The 22,512-nt window shown below is 42.7% G+C and overlaps 2 protein-coding genes and 1 pseudogene across 2 annotated transcripts in view; all 3 read left to right on the forward strand.

Annotated features, from left to right (window-relative positions):
- The window catches only part of EFCAB2 (EF-hand calcium binding domain 2), a 483,350-nt gene that overhangs the window by 325,876 nt on the left and 134,962 nt on the right, over positions 1-22,512 (forward strand). The window lies entirely within an intron of this gene.
- LOC126944800 (uncharacterized) lies at positions 7,904-8,003 on the forward strand (annotated as a pseudogene).
- On the forward strand, positions 9,574-10,006 carry LOC126951225 (ATP synthase subunit f, mitochondrial-like). Its single transcript, XM_050785201.1, has one exon. It carries the CDS (start codon positions 9,605-9,607, stop codon positions 9,869-9,871), a length of 267 nt encoding a protein of 88 aa, XP_050641158.1. The 5' UTR covers positions 9,574-9,604; the 3' UTR covers positions 9,872-10,006.

Genomic DNA, 22,512 nt, shown 5'->3' on the forward strand with positions numbered 1-22,512 from the left:
AGAAACAAACTGTGCCTACCTTAACAGTACTATATTAAAAGGTTGTAAGACGGATTTACGCTTCCACCACTCGTATTCAACATAGTACTGGAAATCCTAGCAAGAGAAATCAGGCAAGAGAAAGGAATAAAAGGCATCCAAATTGGAAAAGAATTGTCCCTCTTTGCAGATGATATGCTTATATTTAGAAAAATCTATATGGTATCAGACTCCTTATACAAAGAAAAAAAAATAGAAAAACCTAGACTCCACCACAAAACTCTTAGAACTAGTAGACAAATTAATTAAAGTATCAGGATACAAAAATCAGTAGTGTTTCTATACACCAATGAAGAACTGGCTGAAATAGAAATCAAGAAGGCAATTCCATTTACAGTGACTATGTACACACAAAAACCCTACAAACAAATTTAACCAAGAAGGTGAAAGCTATCTACAGGGAAAACTACAAAACACTGATGAAAGAAATTAACGAGGACACGAACAAAGGGAAAGACATCCTATGCTCATGGATTGGAAGAATTGATATTGTTAAAATGGCCAAACTACCCAAAGCAATCTACAGCTTAATGAATCTACCAAAATACCAGTGACATTCTTCACAGAAAGAAAAACAACCCTAAAATTCATATGAAACCAAAAAGGAGCCTGAATAGCCAAAGCAATCTTGAGCAAAAAGAACAAAGCTGGAGGCATTACACTATCTGACTTCTAAACATATTACAAGGCTACAATAACCCAAACAGCATTGTACTGGTATAAAAATAGACACATAGACCAATGGAACAGAATAGAGAACCCAGAAATAAATGTACATATTTATAGTCAACTAATTTATGACAAAGGTGCCAATAACATACACTGAGGAAAGGACACCCTCTTCAATAAATAGTGCTGGGAAAACTGAACAGCCATAGGCAAAAGAATGAAAGTAGACCTCTGTCTCTCACCGTATACAACAATCAACTCAAGATGGATTAAAGACTTAAATGTAAGGCCCAAAACTATAGAACTACTAGAAGAAAACATACAGGAAACACTCCAGGACATTGGTCTAGGCAAGTATTTTGTGGCTAAGACTTCAAAAGCAGAGGCAACTAAAACAAAAATAGACAAATGGGACTATATTAAACTCAAAGGCTTCTGCACAGCACAGAAAACAATCAACAGAATGAAGAGATAACCTGTTGAATGGAATAAAATATTTATAAACTATTCATCTGACAAGAGACTAATATGCAGAATATACAAGAAACTCAACTTAACAGTGAAAAATCTGGCCAGGTGCGATGGCACATACATGTAATCCCAGAATTTTGGGAGGCCAAAGCAGGCAGATCACCTGAGGTTGGGAGTTCGAGACCAGCCTGGTCAACATGGTGAAACCCCATCTCTACTAAAAATACAAAAATTAGCCTGGCATGGTGGTGGCACGCGCCTATAGTCCCAGCCACTCAGGAGGTTGAGGCACAAGAATCGCTTGAACTCAGGAGGCAGAGGTTGCAGTGAACTGAGATCATGCCACTGCACTCCAGCCTGGGTGACAGAGCGAGGCTTTGTGTCAAAATAAAATAAACTAAAGATATGATCAGCACAACTCAAATATCCTTATTAATTCATTAATTTGTTCAATAGTTATTTATAAGTCCTACCATATTATACTCACTGCTCTGATCTCAAGCATTAATAAGACGTTGATCAGAACAGGGCCAAGGACAGAGCCCTATTGCACCTACTCCCAGAAATACGTTGGCTGCTAATGAGCTCTTTAGAGAACATGAGAACATGGTTATTTTACCTATTATCACTTCACCTAACCTATTTTCCTCTAGCATCCCTGACTCCATTTTGTTCAGGAACATGTCCTCAGGCTTTCGGCACATGCCTTGATGAAGTGAGATCCACACTGTCAAGCATCCCACCTTTTTCCAGACTAGTAGATTCTGTGTTTCTAACAACATTATGGACCAGTGGGTTTGAACTAGATGTACATCCCAGCTTTGCACTTCTTGCTGTGAACCTGTGGCAAGTCACTTCAGTTCTCAGAGCCTCAGGTTCCTCATCTCCAAAGAGGGCAACAAACCCAATCTTGCAAGGTTGTTATGAGAATTAGACATAATATACTTAAAACGTCTGGTACATACTACTTTTTTTTTCCTTTTATTTCAGGTCAGCCTCTGGGAGCACAGATAGTACATACTACTTTTTGAACTTGCATGTAAAAAAAATTAGAAAAGCAGGATTGATTTCCAGTCAGGGGAAATTAGATTTTTTTCAATTCCTATATAAATTCATGAGAAGCTTTAATTCAAGAATTTGCAAATCAGATAAATAGTATATACAAAAATGATTATCACATATTAAGACTATTTTATTATCTTTAATTTCAATGAAACTTGTTTTCTATTTATTTAAAATATACAACATACGGTCATTGTAGTTACATATAATGATAGCTTACTATCATTGTTGCACTAATATGCAACAGAAGACTTTCCCAAGGCTCAGTGAAAACTAAGCAAATTTTATTTTCTCTGTGCTTCATATGTAAAATAAACACCTTGTACAGGATTCTGGAATGATGCTATGCTATGCTATTTTTGTTGTTGTTGTTGTTATTCTAAAAGGAAGGTAACAAGACCCTGCTCGAAGAACTTAAATATTTGCATCTGGTTTTTAAAAAGTTGAGAGAAATAAAAAGTTGACAACTCTATCTAGAGAGGGATATCAGGTGGGGGGGGGGAAGAAGGGAGGCAGGCTGCCTTTTTACTATATAGCTGTTGTACTTTTGAATTTTGTACTATGCGCATATATTATTATTATTTATTTTTTATTTTTTTGAGACAGAGTCTCGTTCTGTCACCCAGGCTGGAGTGCAGTGGTGCAATCTTGGCTCACTGCAACCTCTGCCTCTCGGGTTCAAGCAATTCTCCTGCCTCAGCCTCCCGAGTAGCTGGGATTACAGGCGCCTGCCACCACGCTCAACTAAGTTTCATATTTTTAGTAGAGACAGGGTTTCACCATATTGGCCAGTCTGGTCTCGAACTCCTGACCTTGTGACCCGCCCACCTTGGCCTCCCAAAGTGCTGGGATTACAGGTGTGAGCCACTGATTGAAAAAAATAGTTAATCTTTTTAAGTAGTGAAAAAATAATTTTAAACAATACTAGCCTTTTCACTGAGTTTACTTCTATAAATCTGAAAGCCTTAAATACAAAGAAGGCAAACGAAATTCCCTGAAAAGTCCCATTCAAGTCTGATAATATATGGATTAAGTCAGTTAAATGAACCACATTAAAATAGATTTACTTAATAATAATTTCTAATCTCTGCCTGCTGGATATTCAAATGAAAACTAAACTGTTTCTACAAAGATGCCCAATTCATTGCAAATATTTTACCAAGAACACCAAAATTTTAAACACAGACACTTTTAAGATACAATGAACAAGATAGTAAGCTAGATTGATTGATTGATTGATTGATTGGTTTTGAGAAAGAGTCTTGCCCTGTTGCACAGGCTGGAGTGCAGCGGCGCAGCCTCGGCTCACTGCTACCTCTGCCACCTGGGTTCAGGTGATTCTCCTGCCTCAGCCTCCTGAATAGCTGGGATTACAGGTGCCACTACCACACCCAGCTAATTTTTGTATTTTTAGTAGAGATGGGGTTTCACCAAGTTGGCCAGGGTGGTCTTGAACTCCTGACCTCAGGTGATCTGCCTGCCTTGGCCTCCCAAAGTGCTGAGATTACAGGCGTGAGCCACCATGCCTGGCCGGTAAGCTAGATTTAGATATTAAAATTCCAAATCTATTTTTTCAGAATAGTTTTTTCAGAATATAGGGTAACTGTATAAGCTTTGTGATTGTATATTTGATTGTTGCTGACAAAATTGTATATGAACAATCAACAATTTACATAAACCTTGACTATTTAAGGCAAACAAAACAAGAGTTTTCTAGACAAGATTGTGCATGAGAGAGATGTTAAAAATTTCAGCTGGGCACAGTGGGTCATGCCTATATAATGCCAACACTTTGGGAGGCTGAGGTGGGAGGATCACGTGAGGCCAGCAATTTGAGACCAACCTGGGCAACACAGGGAGACCCTGTCTCTACTAAAAATACAAAAATTAGCCAGGCATGGTGGCACGCACCTGTACTCCTAGTTACTCAGGAGGCTGAGGCAAGAGGACCGCTTGAGCCCAGGAGTTTGATGTTGCAGTTTGCTATAATTGTGCCACTGTACTCCAGCTTGAGTGACAGAGTGAGACCTTGTCTAAAAACAAAAAAAAAGCGACCCTCCCATCTCAGTCCCCTAAGTAGCTGGGACTGCAGGTGTGTGCCACCACATCTGGCTAATTTTTGGTATTTTTAGTAGAGACAGGGTTTTGCCATGTTGCCTAAGCTGGTCTTGAACTCGGGCTCAAACAATCTGTCTGCTTCAGCCTCCAAAATTGTTGGCATTATAGGCATAAGCCACTGCACACCAGCCAGGAGACATAGATTATCAATAGACACTCAATGGATGATGGCTCAGAATTTCTTTCCACTTTGGGCCAGGTGCAGTGGCTCACACCTATAATCCCAGCACTTTGGGAGGCCGAGGTGGGCGGATCACCTGAGGTTACGAGTTTGAGACCAGCCTGACCAGCATGGAGAAACCCCATCTCTATTAAAAATACAAAATTAGCTGGGCATGGTGGCACATGCCTGTAATCCCAGCTACTTGGGAGGCTGAGGCAGGAGAATTGCTTGAACTCAGGAGGTGGAGGTTGTGGTGAGCTGAGATCACACCATTGCACTCCAGCCTGGGTGACAGAGCGAGACTCTGTCTCGAAAAAAAACCAAAAATTAGCTGGGTGTGGTGGTGCACACCTGTAACCCCAGCTACTTGGGAGGCTGAGGTGGGAGAATTGCTTAAACCTGGGAGGTGGAGGTTGCAGTGAGCTGAGATCACACCATTGCACTCCAGCCTAGACAACAGAGTGAGACTCTGTCTCAAAAAAAAAAAAAAAAAAAAAAAAAAAAAAGAATTTCTTTTCACTTTGTTCCGTTAACCAGAAGAAAATGATTTATTTCTTGTCATAGTCATAGAAAACAATTTGCTTTTAAACTACATATGAAAGGCCTGGCGTGGTGGCTCAGGCCTGTAATCCCAGCACATTGAGAGGCTGAGGTGGGTGGATCGCTTGAGCCCAGGGGTTTGAGACCAGCCTGGACAACATAGTGAGTCCTCATCCTACAAAAAATACACATAAAGTTAGCTGGGTGTGGTGGAATGAGCCTGTAGTCCCAGCTACACGGGAGGCTGAGGTGGGAGGGTCACTTGAGTGTGGGAGATACAGGCTGCAGTGAGCCATGACTGTGCCACTGCACTCCAGCCTGGGTGACAGAGTGAGACCCTGTCTTAAAAAGGAAAGAAGAAAGAAAGAAAGAGAGAAAGAAAGAGAAACAAAGAAGAAAGAAAGAAACAGAGAAAGAGAGAAAGAAAGACTAGAAAGGGAGGAAGGGAGGAGAAGGAAGGAAGGAAGGAGAAAAAGGGAGGAAGGGAGAAGGAAAGAAGGAAGGAAGGAGGGAAGGAAGGAAGGAAAAGAAAGAGAAAAGAAAACAGAAATAAGCTACATATGAGATTTGATGCTAAGCAAATATAGTTGTGTTCAGAGAAAACTTTCCTCAACTGACCCGGTGCAATGGTATTACCTCCCTTGTGAAGTTCCTGGCACTGTAGTAGGTTCCCAGCCAATATAAGACCGCCTCCTCCTTCCACATCAACCTCAGTAGCCAAGGTTTCCTAACTCCTGCCTTTAAACTGAAGAAACTGTATCAATGTCTCCTAATGTAACAGTTCCATAGCAGGCAGTAAAGAAAACCAAACTGAAAGAGCCACTTGAGCAGAGGAGGTAGACCAAACCTGTTGTATTGGTTGGCATTCAGGGAAAACTCAAAGTCACAAGACATCACCTCAAGACCATCCAGAAAAGCTCCTTGGGCCTTTGATCCGGAAAGCACGCAGCTGGTCTCCTAGAGAGCGCTGTAGGGATTCTGAAATCATCACACGTGGTTTTAACCCGGCCCCAGCTGGATGCAGATCCAAGAACCAAGAATTTGCCCTGTAGGTGTATGACGAGTTGCTTCTTCATAAGTTGTGCAGAGACCCAGCAGGCAAAGACACACCTGTTCAAAGCTAATATTCTGTTAAACAATAACCAGGGATTACTCATGAAGTTCCTCCAGATGTCTGAAGACTCCCAGAGGCGAAAGGCCCCAACTGAAAGGCCTGGCAGTTGTTCAAAAGTCACACTGGACTACTGCAGCTTCCAGCTGCTCAAATGGAAACTGCCCAGGTCAAAGAGTTCTAGCAGCAGTGTAGTGACGCTTTAACTACATATTACTTTAACCTGCATCTTCCAAACTCTTCCCATTTTTTTTTTTTTTCTTTTCCAGGACATGAAAAAAACTCAGAATAATAATAAAAAAAAGAATAGCAGTAACTCCTTTTTCCTGTGTTGCTGCTTGTGCCGGACCCCGTAGAACTGCATAATATGCTACATCAACTCCGTCAACATTTCTTCATAACAATCTGCAAGGAAGTATTATTGTTCTTATTTTACAAATGAAAAAGCTGAGACTCAGAGAGGTGGGGTAACTTGCTGAAGTTCACGTAGCTAACAAGTGGCAAAGATAGGATCTGAATTCGGGATGGATTGGCGTGAATACCCCCAATCTTTGCGCTCAGTACACAGCTTCATACTTACATGCAGGGTTACAAAGTGCTTGGTAAGGCAAGAAATCTCTACCAACACAGGATTGCTTTGAGGATTAACTAAGAAAACATAAATAAGCACACAGCCTGTTGCCTGATATACATTAGGAACTCAGTAAATGCTGATTTTGTTTTAAAATCATACATTCTGGAAAATGTGCCATGGAATGGGACAGGCCCACAGTGGTTTTTCCATAGAGGGTTTCTATAGAGTGGGTTCTGGGGACAACTATTATATATTTTAAAATAGCAGCGCTCACATGCTCCATAGTAAATCAGTTGGCCAAGTTAAAAATAGATTCTAAACATAGCAGGAGCAGAAATTCAATCTAAGATACTAAGTCATGGAAAGCAGTTGACAGTGGTTGCAACAGAGAAAAGGAAGTACAGGCACACACTGATTCTACATGTGGGTAAAATTCTCCAACCTCCATTTCAGGTTTGTTCTATTCTCCATAGCAGAAAACACACACACAACACATATATATGCATACATGCATATATATATGCATGCAAATAAACTAAGATGACACATTCTATTTATCTGCAATAGCACCATTTACAAACCTATTAATTTTGAGGTTTTGGTACTTATTAGCGCATACTAGATACACTACAACAATATATGGTTCCTTAACATTTTTAGGTGTAAGAGAGAGGATGGTTAATGTTTACAATATTTGGGGTGCAGATACACAGATGGCTAGACCGGTAGATAACTAGAAAGGACGGGGGCAGAAGCCGTATCCCCTCTGTGCCCAGTCAGTTTACAGCGGCAGCCTTAGAAAGCTGGGTTAATGCTACCATTCTGTCACTTGAAACCCCGGGAGCTGGTATGCCAGATAAAACTCCAATCACTGTGCCAAGGACTCAGGAAAAGGCATGGAGCTTAGGTTCTCCCTCAGCCTCCTACTTTTAAACTGTTGTTTAGAGCACACAATTACTCTTCTCTCAGTTGCTAGGGTGGGTACTTCAGCTGTGGGTGTGACTATTTAGGGAGGAAGCCATGAAATGTATATCCTTAAATCACATAATCTTATTCCATGTATGTCAAGAAGAGAATGACTGAGGGATGTGTATTATAAACTGGAGCAATGGCACATCACATCAAATAAACCTTTCTGTAAGATACTAACATAAAAGCAGATCCATTACACATATAAAAGAAGAATGATACAGAGCAGATCAGCATGGTCCCTGAGCGAGGATGACACGTGAATTCATGAAGCATTCCATATTTTTAAAAACACCAAAACAGGCTGGGCGCGGTGGCTCACGCTTTTAATCCCAGCACTTTGGGAGGCCGAGGTGGGCGGATCACTTCAGGTCAGGAGTTCGAGATCAGCCTGGCTAACATGGCGAAACCCCATCTCTACTAAAAATACAAAAAATTAGCCGGGCGTGGTGGCAAGTAACTAATCCTAGTTACTCTGGAGGCTGAGGTGGGAGAATTGCTGGAACCCAGGAGGTGGAGTTTGCAGTGAGCTAAGATCGTGCTACTGCACTCCAGCCTGGGAAACAGAGTAAGATTCCATCTCAAAAAAACAAACAAACAAAAGAAACAAAAACAAACCAGCAAAGACATCTAAGGTCAGGAGTTCAAACAGGCCGGGGGCGGTGGCTCACGCCTGTAATCCCAGCACTTTGGGAGGCTGAGGCAGGTGAATCATCTAAGGTCAGGAGTTCAAGACCATCCTGGCCAACATGGTGAAATCCCGTCTCTACTAAAAATACAAAAAACTAGCCAGGTGTGGTGGCACATGCCTGTAATCCCAGCTATTCAGGAGGTTGAGGCAGGAGAATTGCTTGAACCCGGGAATGAGAGATTGCAGTGAGCTGAGATGGCGCCACTGCACTCCAGCCTGGTGGACAAAGCGAGACTGACTCTGTCTCAAAAGAAAACAAAACACAAAAATAACAACAACAACAACAAACATAGAGAAAGACTTATGACACAACTGATAATTTAGGATCAATAACTTTCTCCTTTTTAAAAAGAAAAAAAAGCTTGAAATATATTTGTAAAACACCGTGTGAAATAAAATAATTGAGGATAAAAACACAGGAGAGTGGTTAGCAGTGCAGGTTTTGGAGTCAGGCTACTTGTGTTTGGTCTATACTAACTGTGGGTCTTTGGACAGGAAGTCTCACTTCTCCAGGTCATGGTGTCCTAAAATGTCATAGTATACAATTCATAGAGTCATTGTGACTCTTAAAGTCCTATATGCTAGCTATGATCCTAGCACATAGAATTCTAAACATTAGCTATTACCATTTTCTAAAAGTAACAGAGGCAACAGATGACTAAATACTTGAGATAAGCGGATTACTGTAATTGAGGACTGATTTTCCTAGGAGCTAAGAAAAAAAAAAAAAAAAGGTTTTACTTTCTGACAAAGAAACAGTCAGCATACATCAATGAAGACTGCCCAAACTTAAACAGGAGATTAGTAAAGGAATCTTTGAATACAGGACATTGCATCAAATAGCAGGTATCACAATGACAGCTTTGCATACCACAGAAATAATTGTTTACGTGTGGTGCCTTCTGTCCACTCTCTAAAAGAACTGAGGGGTAGAGCACTACATTATAACTTATGTAGCGGAACTGAGACATATGCTCCAAATTCTTTGCCTTCTGACTTCTTATGGTTAGGACACGGAAAAATCCAGAAAACTGAACATATGAAACTTGCAAATGACTGATATCTTAAGTGTATGTTTGGCAGAAGTGGATCATGCTTTATTCATAATTAAGTTACCTAAATTTTGGGCTCAGCAAGTATTTGTTTCAGACATTGAAAAAAGGTATATGGAGGCACAGCGGACACCAGGACTCCAAGATGGCGTCAGTCGTACCAGTGAAGGACAAGAAACTTCTGGAGGTCAAACTGGGGGAGCTGCCAAGCTGGATCTTGATGCGGGACTTTAGCCCTAGTGGCATTCTGGGAGCATTTCGAAGAGGTTACTACCGGTACTACAACAAGTACGTTAACGTGAGGAAGGGGAGCATCTCGGGGATTACCATGGTGCTGGCATGCTACGTGCTCTTCAACTACTGCATTTCCTACAAGCATCTCAAGCACGAGCGGCTCCGCAAATACCACTGAAGAGGACACGCTCTGCACCACCCCCCGACCCCATGACCTTGGCCCGAGCCCCTCCGTGAGGAACACAATCTCAATCGTTGCTGAATCCTTTCATGTCCTAATGGGAATTAACCTCCAAATAAAAGATGACTGGTACGTGTAAAAAAAAAAAAAAAAAAAAAAAGGAAAGAAAAAAGGTATATGGCTTATAAGGATGAATAAGACGCATTATTCTTTCTGCACTTATATGGTCCACATGGGGATTAAAGAAAGACCACATGGGCTGGGCGCGGTGGCTCACGCCTGTAATCTCAGCACTTTGGGAGGCCGAGACGGGCGGATCACGAGGTCAGGAGATCGAGACCATCCTGGCTAACACGGTGAAACCCCGTCTCTACTAAAAAATACAAAAAAATTAGCCGGGCAAGGTGGCGGGCGCCTATAGTCCCAGCTACTCGGGTGGCTGAGGCAGGAGAATGGCGTGAACCTGGGAGGCGGAGCTTGCAGTGAGCTGAGATCCGGCCACTGTACTCCAGCCTGGGCGACAGAGCGAGACTCCGTCTCAAAAAAAAAAAAAAAAAAAGAAAGACCACATGCTGGTCAGGCGCAGTGGCTCACGCCTGTAATCTCAGCACTTTGAGAGGCGGAGATGGGTGGATCATCTGAGGTTAGGAGTTTGAGAGCAGCCTTACCAACATGGAGAAACCCCATCTTTACTAATAATACAAAAAGTAGCTGGGTGTGGTGGCGCACGCCTGTAATCCCAGCTACTCGGGAGGCCGAGGCTGAGAATGGCTTGAACCCGGGAGGCGGAGGTTGCAGTGAGTCAAGATTGTGCCATTGCACTCCAGCCTGGACAACCAGAGCAAAACTCTTGTCTCTGAAAACAACAACAACAAAAAAAACAAACAACAAAAAACATGCTTTAGATACTTGAGGTAAGGCAAGGAAATTGCATATGAAAGTAAGAGTCAAATTTCTAAGCTGGGCATGATGGAGCACACCTGTAATCCCAGCACTTTGGGAGGCTAAGGCAGGAGGATCGCTTGAGCCCAGGAGTTCGAGACCAGCCAGGGCAACATAGTGAAACTCCTGTCTCAATAAAATAAATAAATAATGAAAAAAATGTAAAAAGAAATTTCTGCTGCCCTCCCAGATGGAAGACCAGTTGGTGCTGCAGGGAATAAGGTTGCCTAAAGATAGAATCATGACAGCAGGGCCGGGCGAGGTGGCTCAAGCCTGTAATCCCAGCACTTTGGGAGGCCGAGACGGGTGGATCACGAGGTCAGGAGATCGAGACCATCCTGGCTAACACAGTGAAACCCCGTCTCTACTAAAAATACAAAAACTTAGCCGGGCGAGGTGGCAGGCGTCTGTAGTCCCAGCTACTCGAGAGGCTGAGGCAGGAGAATGGTGTGAACCCGGGAGGCGGAGCTTGCAGTGAGCTGAGATCTGGCCACTGCACTCCAGCCTGGGTGACAGAGCGAGACTCCGTCTCAAAAAAAAAAAAAAAAAAAAAAAAAAAAAAAAAAAAAAAAAAGAATCATGACAGCATTTTACTTAGGAAAGAGCTATGGATGAACTTGAATACTTGGATAAGTTCATGGTTAATATGTCAGTTACATATGCCAAATAATATAAGGAGGTTGTTATACACTGAAAAACGTTAGGACAGGTTAATTCAGCGCTTCTCTTTATTTGCAAATTGGCCCCGTAGACCTGTCTAATTTCAGGAAATGTTGGAGGTATTTTGGAATCAGATTTAATTGCTCTTGGTCTGTGCTACTTAACTTGCAAGCATTTCTCTGATATAGTATCAGGTTGGTGTAATATTAATTGTGGTTTTTGCCTTTACTTTTAATGGCAAAACAGCAATTACTTTTGCACCAACCTACTACTTTTCTTATTGTGCTTTCTTTCACCTGTAAATTCCAAGGTACTTGTTCGTTAATTGAGCCAAATTATTTAGGTTTAAAAAAAGAGTTCTGGGACACAGCTCTCTTCGACATGGAGATGGATGTCTTGAATGGATTAATATATTAATTAATCCAGTATTTCCTGAATGTTTTTCAGTTATACATTATGAGATGGTTTGGATTTGTGCCCCGACCCAAATCTCACGTTGAATTGTAATCCTCCATGTTGGAGGAGGGTTCTGGCCGGAGGTGATGGGATCATGGGAGTGGTTTCCCCCTTGCTGTTCCTGTGATAGTGAGTTCTCTCGAGATCTGGTTGTTTAAAGGTGTGTAGCCCCTTCACCTGCTCCCTCTTCCCCTTTCTCCAGCCTTATAACAGGTGCTGCTTCCCCTTCACCCTCTGCCGTGATTGTAAATTTCCTGAGGCTTCCCCAGCCATGCTTCCTGTACAGCCTGTGGGACTGTGAGTCAATTAAACCTTTTTTCTTTATACATTACCCAGTCTTGGGTAGTTCTTTACAGCAATTCGAGAATGAACTAATACACTTTACTTCTTTTTTCTCTCTCTCTGTCTCCTCCCAGGCTGGAGTGCGGTGGCATGATCATAGCTCACTGCAGCCTCGAACTCCTGGACTCAAGCCACCCTACTGCCTTTGGCCTCCCAAAGCACTGAGATTACGTGTGTAAGCCACCGCACCTAGCCACCCTTCACTTCTGATTTTTGTCACGTCCATGTTACTTGTACTATTAGATACCAACATTTTCTTTAATTTGACATAAATTGACCAAGTTTTAAAATATAATCTCATCTTAAGCAATGATATTTGTGAAATCTGAGTTTGAGGCAGATTTTTAAATACACCTTAAAATAAAAACAACTATACAAATAAATTAAAATTGTGAGCCACATAAAATAGCCGTCCACTCACTTTGGAAAACAAAGGATTAATCAATTAATAACATTTTGAACTGGAAAGGTCTCTTGCAGATTTTCTAATCCAACTTAGAGTCCACAGAGATTCAGCCAAAGTCACCAACTGAGGGAAGAGTTAGGAGTAGAACCTCAGTCTACAGTTTAGTGTTACAAGTTTAGGGCTTTCTTTACCATGTTTGTTGCAAATTATGCCCCCAACTAGCTGAATAGCTATTTAAATATAAGCATACCTATCAAATACAATGATTTTAGTTTGGGTATAAGTGGTGCCAAAGTAATTCTGTTGGTAGCTAATAGGTCTGACTGCTTAAGCTCACTAAAATACTTATTTTCTTATTTGCAAAAGCAGCAACTGTCTCTAATTATTTAAATATTATCAAATAAACTGGATTCAGTGGTGTGTGCCTGTAGTCCTACCTACTCAGGAGGCTGAAGTGGGAGGATTGCCTGGGGCCTTAAGTTCAAGACCACACCCACACATACGTGCATGCACAGGTGCCTGTTATAGAATGAAAAGAATGGGGTTACACTAATTCATTTATTTATTTTATTATTTTTTTTTTGAGAGGGGGTCTCGCTCTGTCACTCAGGCTGGAGTGCAATGGTGTGATCTCAGCTCACTGCAACCTCCGTCTCCCGGGTTCAAGTGATTCTTTTGCCTCAGCCCCTGGAGTAGCTGGGATTACAAGTGCACATCACCATGCCCAGCGAATTTTTTGTATTTTTAGTAGAGACGGGGTTTTGCCATGTTGGCATGGCTGATCTCGAACTCCTGACCTCGTGATCGGCCCACCTCGACCTCCCAAAGTGTTGGGATTACAGGCATGAGCCACTGTGCCCAGCCTACACTAATTTAAAATGTTACTAATAGGGAAGACTGGTGGGGAGGCAGGCAGAAAGGAGGCATAGGGAAACTCTACATTTTGCTTAATTATTTTGTAAACCTAAATCTGCCCTAAAAATAAAATCTAATGATAAAAGCAAAGATAGAATGATATTGAGGCGTGGTGCTCTTTAAAAATAGGATTGTGTCTAGCTGAGATCACTGTCTTCTACTTTATTTTAGCAATAGTGTTTTGCTACGGACTATGATGAAGCATTAAGGGCCAGGAGCAGTCAAGGTTGGAGAGTTTGGCCCATTTATGGTTTAGTGCAGATACGGAGGGCATGTAGGTGTCTACGCCCTGGATTGGAAGTGAAATTTGCCCTTAAGGTGATCAAGACGGTGATCCTATTTCACATTTTTGATCCCCAACTTCTATTAGTGTTATTACTAGGTGATACTTATGGAAAATAGGACAATGATTATCCTAAGATTTCAAAGCATAAGTATTAAGTGGTAAAAATGTCATATCCATTTTAAAGAAAGGGAAGCACAGAGGTCTAGCATTCCTAAATGACACTGGAGCAAAATAGAAATAAAATTCAGGTGTCTAGGGCCCTGGCTTTCCCATCATGCTGTTCATTGTTAAAGTGATCATTAAAAAATAACAATACAAAGAAAAACAGCGTCACAGTCTCGTGAGCACTCATATTTTAAAGAGAAAGGCGTTAAAAAGAAGCTTTACGCCGGGCGCGGTGGCTCAAGCCTGTAATCCCAGCACTTTGGGAGGCCGAGGCGGGCGGATCACGAGGTCAGGAGATCGAGACCATCCTGGCTGACACGGTGAAACCCCCTCTCTACTAAAAAATACAAAAAACTAGCCGGGTGAGGTGGCAGGTGCCTGTAGTCCCAGCTACTGGGGAGGCTGAGGCAGGAGAATGGCGTGAACCCGGGAGGCGGAGCCTGCAGTGAGCTGAGATCCGGCCACTGCACTCCAGCCTGGGCGGCACAGCGAGACTCCGTCTCAAAAAAAAAAAAAAAAAAAAAAAAAAAGAAGCTTTACATGAGCCTCAATTCTGCATAGGCGTGGTTTTTAAAGATCATTCAGGGAAGGTTTTGCGTTTGTTGCCATTAGTTTTAAAAGTATTAATTTCTTCGTTATATCCTGTTTTAAAAAAATTGTATTTGCCCTAATCATATAATAACATGAAAAACATTGTACGATCAAGGCAAAAAAAAAAAAGTGCTAGGTTCAGTTATTTGGTTTCAAATAAGCCGTAACTAGTATGAAATTTCTAGTTAATATTCTACTTAAAGATCTATGAATTCAAAGGCCTTGAGACCCACTTAAGGCACCAAAATAAAATAACTTACTGAATAAACTTAGCCAAATTACTTAAATCCATAATCCCTTGCTTTTTACAAATAGGAATAACTCACCACTTGTCTCCTGGGAAAGATAATATTAGTCTATTCTGATGACACTTCTCTGGCGTTTTGGGTTGCCAGTTGGTAGTTTTCTAAAAAGGTAGATACAAACCATTGCTGGGCATGCTGTGGCCACGGCGAGGGCATGGTATGGATGCTGGCCACCATTTGAAGGAGAACGTAGTTTTGGCGGGTGAGTATTTCAAGTTGGTGGGTCATTGTTACCAGCTGTGAAAGGACCTCAGCAACTGCAGAGCAGCTGTGGTGTTTGTGTACTCCCTATCGGACCTAGAAGACAGTCCTGCACCTAGTAGGTGCTCCAGAAGCATTTTCTGAATGCTGAGTGAATCGTCCCCCTCCAACAACGGGGAGGGAGGCTAACATGAACAAGAGCCCCCCAGGAGTTTGTGCCTGCCTTCCTTTTACTACTTGGTGAGGAAGGATTACGAATACATAAGAAATGAGAGGGACTAGAGAATGAGGTAAACCCTTCAACAGTTACCCAGCTGTCCCTTGGCCTGACTTCCCCTAGCTCCATGCCCCAAATGCAACTCACTTTTCCCTTCCATCCAAGGCTTCCTAAAAATAACTTCCTTTTCTAACCTCTCTCTCCTGTCACCACTATTCATTTCCAAATCTCACACCTTCCCTTACCTCCTCGAAAATATAGCTGACCTGAAAAAAAAAGCGGTGGGGGGCAAGGGTGGGGGAAGAGAAAAACCCAGCCAAACCGTGAAGATTTTTTACCCTTATATGTTTGGACTGCATTGCGTAGTGATGTTCTTTGTTGAAAATGGGGTTGCAGGCCGGGCGCGGTGGCTCAAGCCTGTAATCCCAGCACTTTGGGAGGCCGAGACGGGCGGATCACAAGGTCAGGAGATCGAGACCATCCTGGCTAGCACGGTGAAACTCCGTCTCTACTAAAAAATACAAAAAAAACCTAGCCGGGCGAGGTGGCGGGCGCCTGTAGTCCCAGCTACTCGGGAGGCTGAGGCAGGAGAATTGTGTAAACCCGGGAGGCGGAGCTTGCAGTGGGCTGAGATCCGGCCACTGCACTCCAGCCTGGGCGACAGAGCCAGACTCTGTCTAAAAAAAAAAAAAAAAAAAAAAAAAGAAAATGGGGTTGCAGATGCTTGTTCTAGGGTGGTTACTAGGTAATGTGAAACTTTAGTAAGGAGTTAGCTTCCAACTCAGAAGAATGTTTAGTCTCAACTGATTGTTATTCTTAAGCCTCTTATTAAGTGTAAGTGTCCATAATTCAGGCCTACACAGCCAAAGTCAGGTACTGCATTGAGTCATTTTCTGCTCAATTTCTTTTCCTTGCCCCACCTGTATAAGGCAATCTTTAAAAAAAACAAAAAAAGATACAAGATTTTACTCTGTCATGCAGGCAGGCAGTACAGTGGCAAGATCATTAACCTCGGACTCCTGGCCTCAAGCAATCCTCCTGCCTCTCAGCCTCCCAAAGGAGACATGAGCCACTGCCACCGTGTCTGGCTCAATTTTCTGCTCAATTTTAAAGTTCAAAATAATATTGTAATTGCCCATAATATAAAACATAATACAAATTCACTTTTTACTTCTTTTTTCTTTTTTTTTTCTTTGAGATGGAGTCTCTCTCATCCAGGCTGGAGTATAGTGGCGCAATCTCCGCTCACTGCAACCTCCACCTCTGGGGTTCAAGTGATTCTCCTGCCTCAGCCTCCCGAGTAGATGGGATTACAGGCACCTGCCACCAAGCCCCGCTAATTTTGTATTTTTAGCAGAGACTAGGTTTCCCTATTTTGGCCAGGCTGGTCTCGACCTCCTGACCTCAGGTGATCCACCTGCCTTGGCCTCCCAAAGTGCTGGGCTTACAGGCGTGAGCCATCATGCCTGGCAGTATGTGGATTTTTAAATTGCAATACACAATCAACAAGCAGATAAGGAGTAAAAAGTGTGGACCGGGCATGGTGGCTCACACCTGTAATCCCAGCACTTTGGGAGGCTGAAGAGGGTGGATCACTTGAGGTCAGGAGTTTGAGACCAGCCTGGTCAACATGGCAAAACCCCCTCTCTACTAAAAATACAAAAATTAGCCAGGCGTGGTGGCAGACACCTGTAATCCCAGCTACCTGGGAGGCTGAGGCAGGAGAATCACTTGAACCCAGGAGGCGGAGGTTGCAGTGAGCCAAGATCGCGCCACTGCACTCCAGCCTGGGCGACAGAGAGAGACTGTCTCAAAATAATAATAATAATAACAATAATAAAATAAAAATAAAAATCCACATACTGTATACATGTATCTATAACTATTTATTCAGACCCAGGATATTTTTCCCTTGTCCTATCAGAGCCTCATGAACTATCACTCATCTGGGGAAACTCTGGGGAGGAAAATTAATTATAGTACTGGCAGCACTGGAATGGTCAGGTGACAGAGAAGCCATGTGTGCCATGCGTCAGACATACCCTCTTACCATCTCAGAGGGACTCAAGAACTTTCTGAATCAGGAGGCATATTTGTAAAAATTTTCTAAAATTCTAGAACCTTTATAATATTTGTGCTAATTTTATTATCCTATCTCCTTCCCCATAGCTGAACGGTAAAACTTTTAAATTAAAAAAAAATACCTACATGATTACATTCAAGGGTAGCAAGGAGGGTGGAAGTTAGAAAGACTGGGAGACACAGTGCCCTCCTCTGTCACCCCATGGATGGTGTGTGCCTCCCTCCCGGGGGAAAAGCAGGCTAAGCCCCTGGGGCTTGATACGCGGAGGAAAAGAAAACATCCAGAGTAAGACTCTGAGGCAAAACCGGGAGGAGGGCTGAGCAGTAGAGAGGCTTCTCCTTTCAGAGAAGCAATTTGGGGATCTTAACTCTTGGTTTCTCATCTTTAATATGGAAATATTAGTATATTTCTCATAGGGCTATTGTGATGATTACATAAGATAGTCCATGTAAAATGCTTGACATACTTCCTAAAACACAGTAAATGCTCCAAACATTACCACTATTGGCCCTCGAGTCACTGGATGGTGACACGGACATAGTCCAGAGAAATGAAATCAAGGCTGGGTGCGGTGGCTCACACCTGTAATCCCAGCACTTTGGGAGGCCGAGGTGGGTGGATCATTTGAGGCCAGGAGTTCAAGACCAGCTTGGCCAACATGGTGAAACCTCCATCTCTACTAAAAATACAAATGTTATCGGGATGTGGTGGCTGCATGCCTATAATCCCAGCTACTTGGGAGGCTGAGGTATGAGAATTGCTTGAACCCAGGAGGCAGAGTTTGCAGTGAGCCAAGATGGTGCCAGTGCACTCCAGCCTGTGTGACAGAGTGATACTGTGCCTCACAAAATTAATAAATAAATTTAAATTAAAATTAAATCCGGCCACAGGTTAAGAGAGAACTATAGATTGCCTCCAGGTCCAAAATGGTGAATCGAGGCCGGGCGCGGTGGCTCACACTTGTAATCCCAGCACTGTGGGAGGCTGAGTTGGGTGGATCACTTGAGGTCAGGAGTTTGAGATCAGCCAGGGCATGGTGGCACGCGCTTGTAATTTCTGCTACTCGGAAGGCTGAGGCATGAGAATTGCTTGAACCCAGGAGGCAGAGGTTTCAGTGAGCCGAGATTGCACCACTGCACTCTAGCCTGAGTGACAGTGAGACTGTCCCAAAAAAAAAACAAAAGTGGTGAATCATCTTCTTATCTCCATTTTACAGATGGGGAAACTGAGGTTACAGAGAGGAAGTAACATTTCCAAAGTCTCTGGCTAATGAGTAGTGGACTGAGATTCAATCCTGGACCGCTTTAGCTTCTAAGACCATTTCCTTGTTCTTCTATGCAGCGTCACCTCCTGATGTAAATGTTAACATAAATGAAACCTAATTTCGAAGATGTATTTTTGGAGCTGGAACTAAAAAAACATTCCAAAATCAATTAACAGCGTATTTTTACACTTTTCCTCTATTTTTACATATAAGGAGGAAGAGGTTGTGTGAGCAATCATAAACACGTATTGAATCTTTGGATCAGCTACTATCCTTCATCTTTAAGGTCTTATTTTCAATGAATAAAGAACAGAGACTTAGCCTGGCAATAAGTGTGCCTGAAAAATGCTGCTTGGGACAGGAAGTGTTTGAGGGATGAATTAAATCGTGATTCGCTGTGTCACGGTCTGTACTGAAGAGAAACAGAAAGGAACATGTGCTTGTGAGAGAAACAGGGCCAGGGTGTGACTTTTCCAAATGCTTTAAGAGCTGTGGTTTCACGTAAGTGTTACTTGCAAGCTGCCCACAAATCCTGCCGCCTGGGCTTCCTGCGCCGGGTCTCCCTGGAAAGCCTGAACGAGCTTTGGCACTGAACATGATCTTGTCCAGGGCCAAGAATTTAACACAATTAAATCTCTCCTTCTTGACTGAGAGGCCTGAAACCTAAAGCTGCAGAAAGGCGGGAAGGAAAGAGAAGTATGAAGGCGAGAGCCCACTACTGGCTCACGGTGGAGGAGTAAATTTCACCTCCACTCCTGCCTTCCAAGAGCCAGCATCTGGCCAGATGTTTAGTTCCACTCGTTGTCTTTCCAGACGAGGACAAAGTGCATGCCATTATCTGGTTTCTTCAAAGTCTCTAAGAGTCTCTGCCAGACGCTTGGGTTCATATTTTGAAGCAGTAAAAAAGAAAGAAAGAAAAGCAGAGAGAGAGAGAGGTGACTAATTCTGTGGAGAATGTTTGCCCTTAACATTCTTCTCTAAATATTTGGGTTATTAAAAGGATCTAACGATATCTTATTTTATAAAGAAGCAGAAAAACATAGTGACAGCTGGGCCCAGTGGCTCATGCCTGTAATCTCAGCACTTTGGGAGGCTGAGGTAGGAGGATTGCTTGAGGTCAGGAGTTCAAGACCAGTCAGGACAACATAGGGAGACTCCATCTTTACAAAAAAATAAAAAATTAGCTGGGCATGGTTAATCCTGGTTAGCACACCTGTAGTCCCAGCTACTTGGGAGGCTGAAGTGGGAGGATGACTTGAGTCTGGGAGGTCGAGGCTGCATTGAGCCCACCACTGCACTCCAGCTTGGGCAACAGAGCGAGACTTTGTCTTAAACAACAAACAAACAAACAGACAAACAAAACAGTGACTCTGAAATCAGAACTAGATTCCTAACCAGCTCTCTTAATTACTGGCTGTGAGCTTTAACCAAGCCATTTATGTGAAGATGTAGTATTTTTATCTGTGAAACGGGAATACTAATACAATACAAAGTACCTCATGCAGCTTAATAAAGAAGAACTATTTTTATTATTATAACTCTGTGATGAAACTATGTCCTTGTTCTGTTGTATTCTGATAAGGATTTCCTTTTGAGATCATAAGCTCAGGGACCCATCTATGAGGAGGGCTGGTGTCTTCCATGAAGGGCTGGATATTTTTGATGTTGATCATTCAGGGAAGGCATGTACCCTCAGTCAGGAAACTGAAATTAGACCAGAGAAGTAACTACCTCCTTCTCATTGTCCTGCATCTACAGCTCAAGGAATCTAGACACGCTTCGGGGCCCTCCTGAATAGCAAGGTGGAAACGAGGAAGGGCCACAAGCTGAAGATGAGAAGCTGTATGGTGTAGGCCAGACTGCATGTCCTACAGGCAGCAGATGACAGCAGTGAGGAGTAGAAACCCCGAAGTCAGAACATCTCCCGTTGTGCATCTGAAGCATTAGAAAAGCAAACTGTCCTAGTGGAAGGTGAATTTCAGGACAGAAGGTGGGGTCTGGCGTCTGAGTGCTTCGTCCCAGGTGGAATGGGGGCTTATTTCAGTAGATTTCCTTGCAAGTCCTTTAAACTTTTCAAAGCTTTCGGTTACATCTATTGCATCTCGTGAAAACTCTAAAATAGGAAGTTTGGACATTGTTATTTCTATTTTTATGAGTTAACTAAGTTTTAAAGAGATTACATGGCTTGCCCAGGATCATGAGATTAGTAAATGGCAATGCCCAAGGAAAATCCATTAAAAAAAAAATTATTCGCAATCCAAGATTTCAATGATCTCCATATTAGGAAAGTAAGCATGGCATGAAGGATTTTTAAACTATCATTTTGCATTATTCACACCACTTACCCTTCCCACTTCACTCACATCTTAGGTAACTGAGTCAACTGCATTCAAAAGAAACATTTTCTGTGTTCCTCATGGGCACATCACTGATGGCTGTCCGAACAGATTTAACTCACTATCAATTTAAGCATGCAAAAGGACATAACCTGTACGTATCCATCTGGCTCCATGGAGTAATGCATCAAATAAGTGTGATTGTCTAAAACTATGTGCTTGCTTTTCTGATTTAGCCCTAAGTTTATATATCCATGAGTGGGATCAAAAATGATTTTCTGATTCTAAATTTCTGAAAATCATTATGAGATGTTTAACTGAAAAAATGCTTTGGCGGCATACAATATTAAAAGTTACTCAAGCTACAGCTCAGAAGCTATATACACACACACATATATATACATATATATATATATATTTTATTTATTTTTTATTTATTTATTTTTTTAAGTCCCTGTTCTGTCGCCCAGGCTGGAGTGCAATGCCGCGATCTCGGCTCACTGCAACCTCTGCCTCCCGGGTTCAAGCCATTCTCCTGCCTCAGCCTCCCGAGTAGCTGGGACTACAGGCGCCCGACACCACGTCCACCTAATTTTTGTATTTTTTTTTTTTTGAGACGGAGTCTCGCTCTGTCGCGCAGGCTGGAGTGCGGTGGCGCGATCTCGGCTCACTGCAAGCTCCGCCTCCCGGGTTCCCGCCATTCTCCTGCCTCAGCCTCCCGAGTAGCTGGGACTACAGGCGCCGCCACCTCGCCCGGCTAGTTTTTTTTTTTTTTTAGTAGAGACGGGGTTTCACCGTGTTAGCCAGGATGGTCTCGATCTCCTGACCTCGTGATCCGCCCACCTCGGCCTCCCAAAGTGCTAGGTATACAGGCGTGAGTCACAGTGCCCATCCGCAAAATATATTCTAAGGAATAAAAATGATTGTAGTTAGTTTTCCACAGTCCAAAGCAAGCTAGTAATATTTAAAGAGTTAAAAGTGTAATATAATCATCTGTCAGGTTTCTACAATCAAACAGAGTTGAAAGGAGGCAAATATTAGCATAATGCAGATAATGTACTCACTGGCATTGTGGGCCTTTTTTATTTGGATAATCATTTTCACCTTGTGGAAACTTTTCTAGAATTATATACTTTTATGTCTAATCAGCAAATTAGGCAGTTGAAAAGTATGTATGAAGCAACTAATATGTGTCCTGATTAGGCTAGGTAGTGTGGGTATATAAAAAGAGTTTATAAAGGTGTAGGCTCCTATTCAAACCTTGGCAGGGGGCCGGGCGCGGTGGCTCAAGCCTGTAATCCCAGCACTTTGGGAGGCCGAGACGGGCGGATCACGAGGTCAGGAGATCAAGACCATCCGGGCTAACACGGTGAAACCCCGTCTCTACTAAAAAAAAAAAAAAATACAAAAAATTAGCCGGGCGTGGTGGCGGGCGCCTGTAGTCCCAGCTACTCGGGAGGCTGAGGCAG

Source organism: Macaca thibetana, chromosome 1, assembly GCF_024542745.1.
Source record: "Macaca thibetana thibetana isolate TM-01 chromosome 1, ASM2454274v1, whole genome shotgun sequence".
Classification (NCBI taxonomy): domain Eukaryota; kingdom Metazoa; phylum Chordata; class Mammalia; order Primates; family Cercopithecidae; genus Macaca; species Macaca thibetana.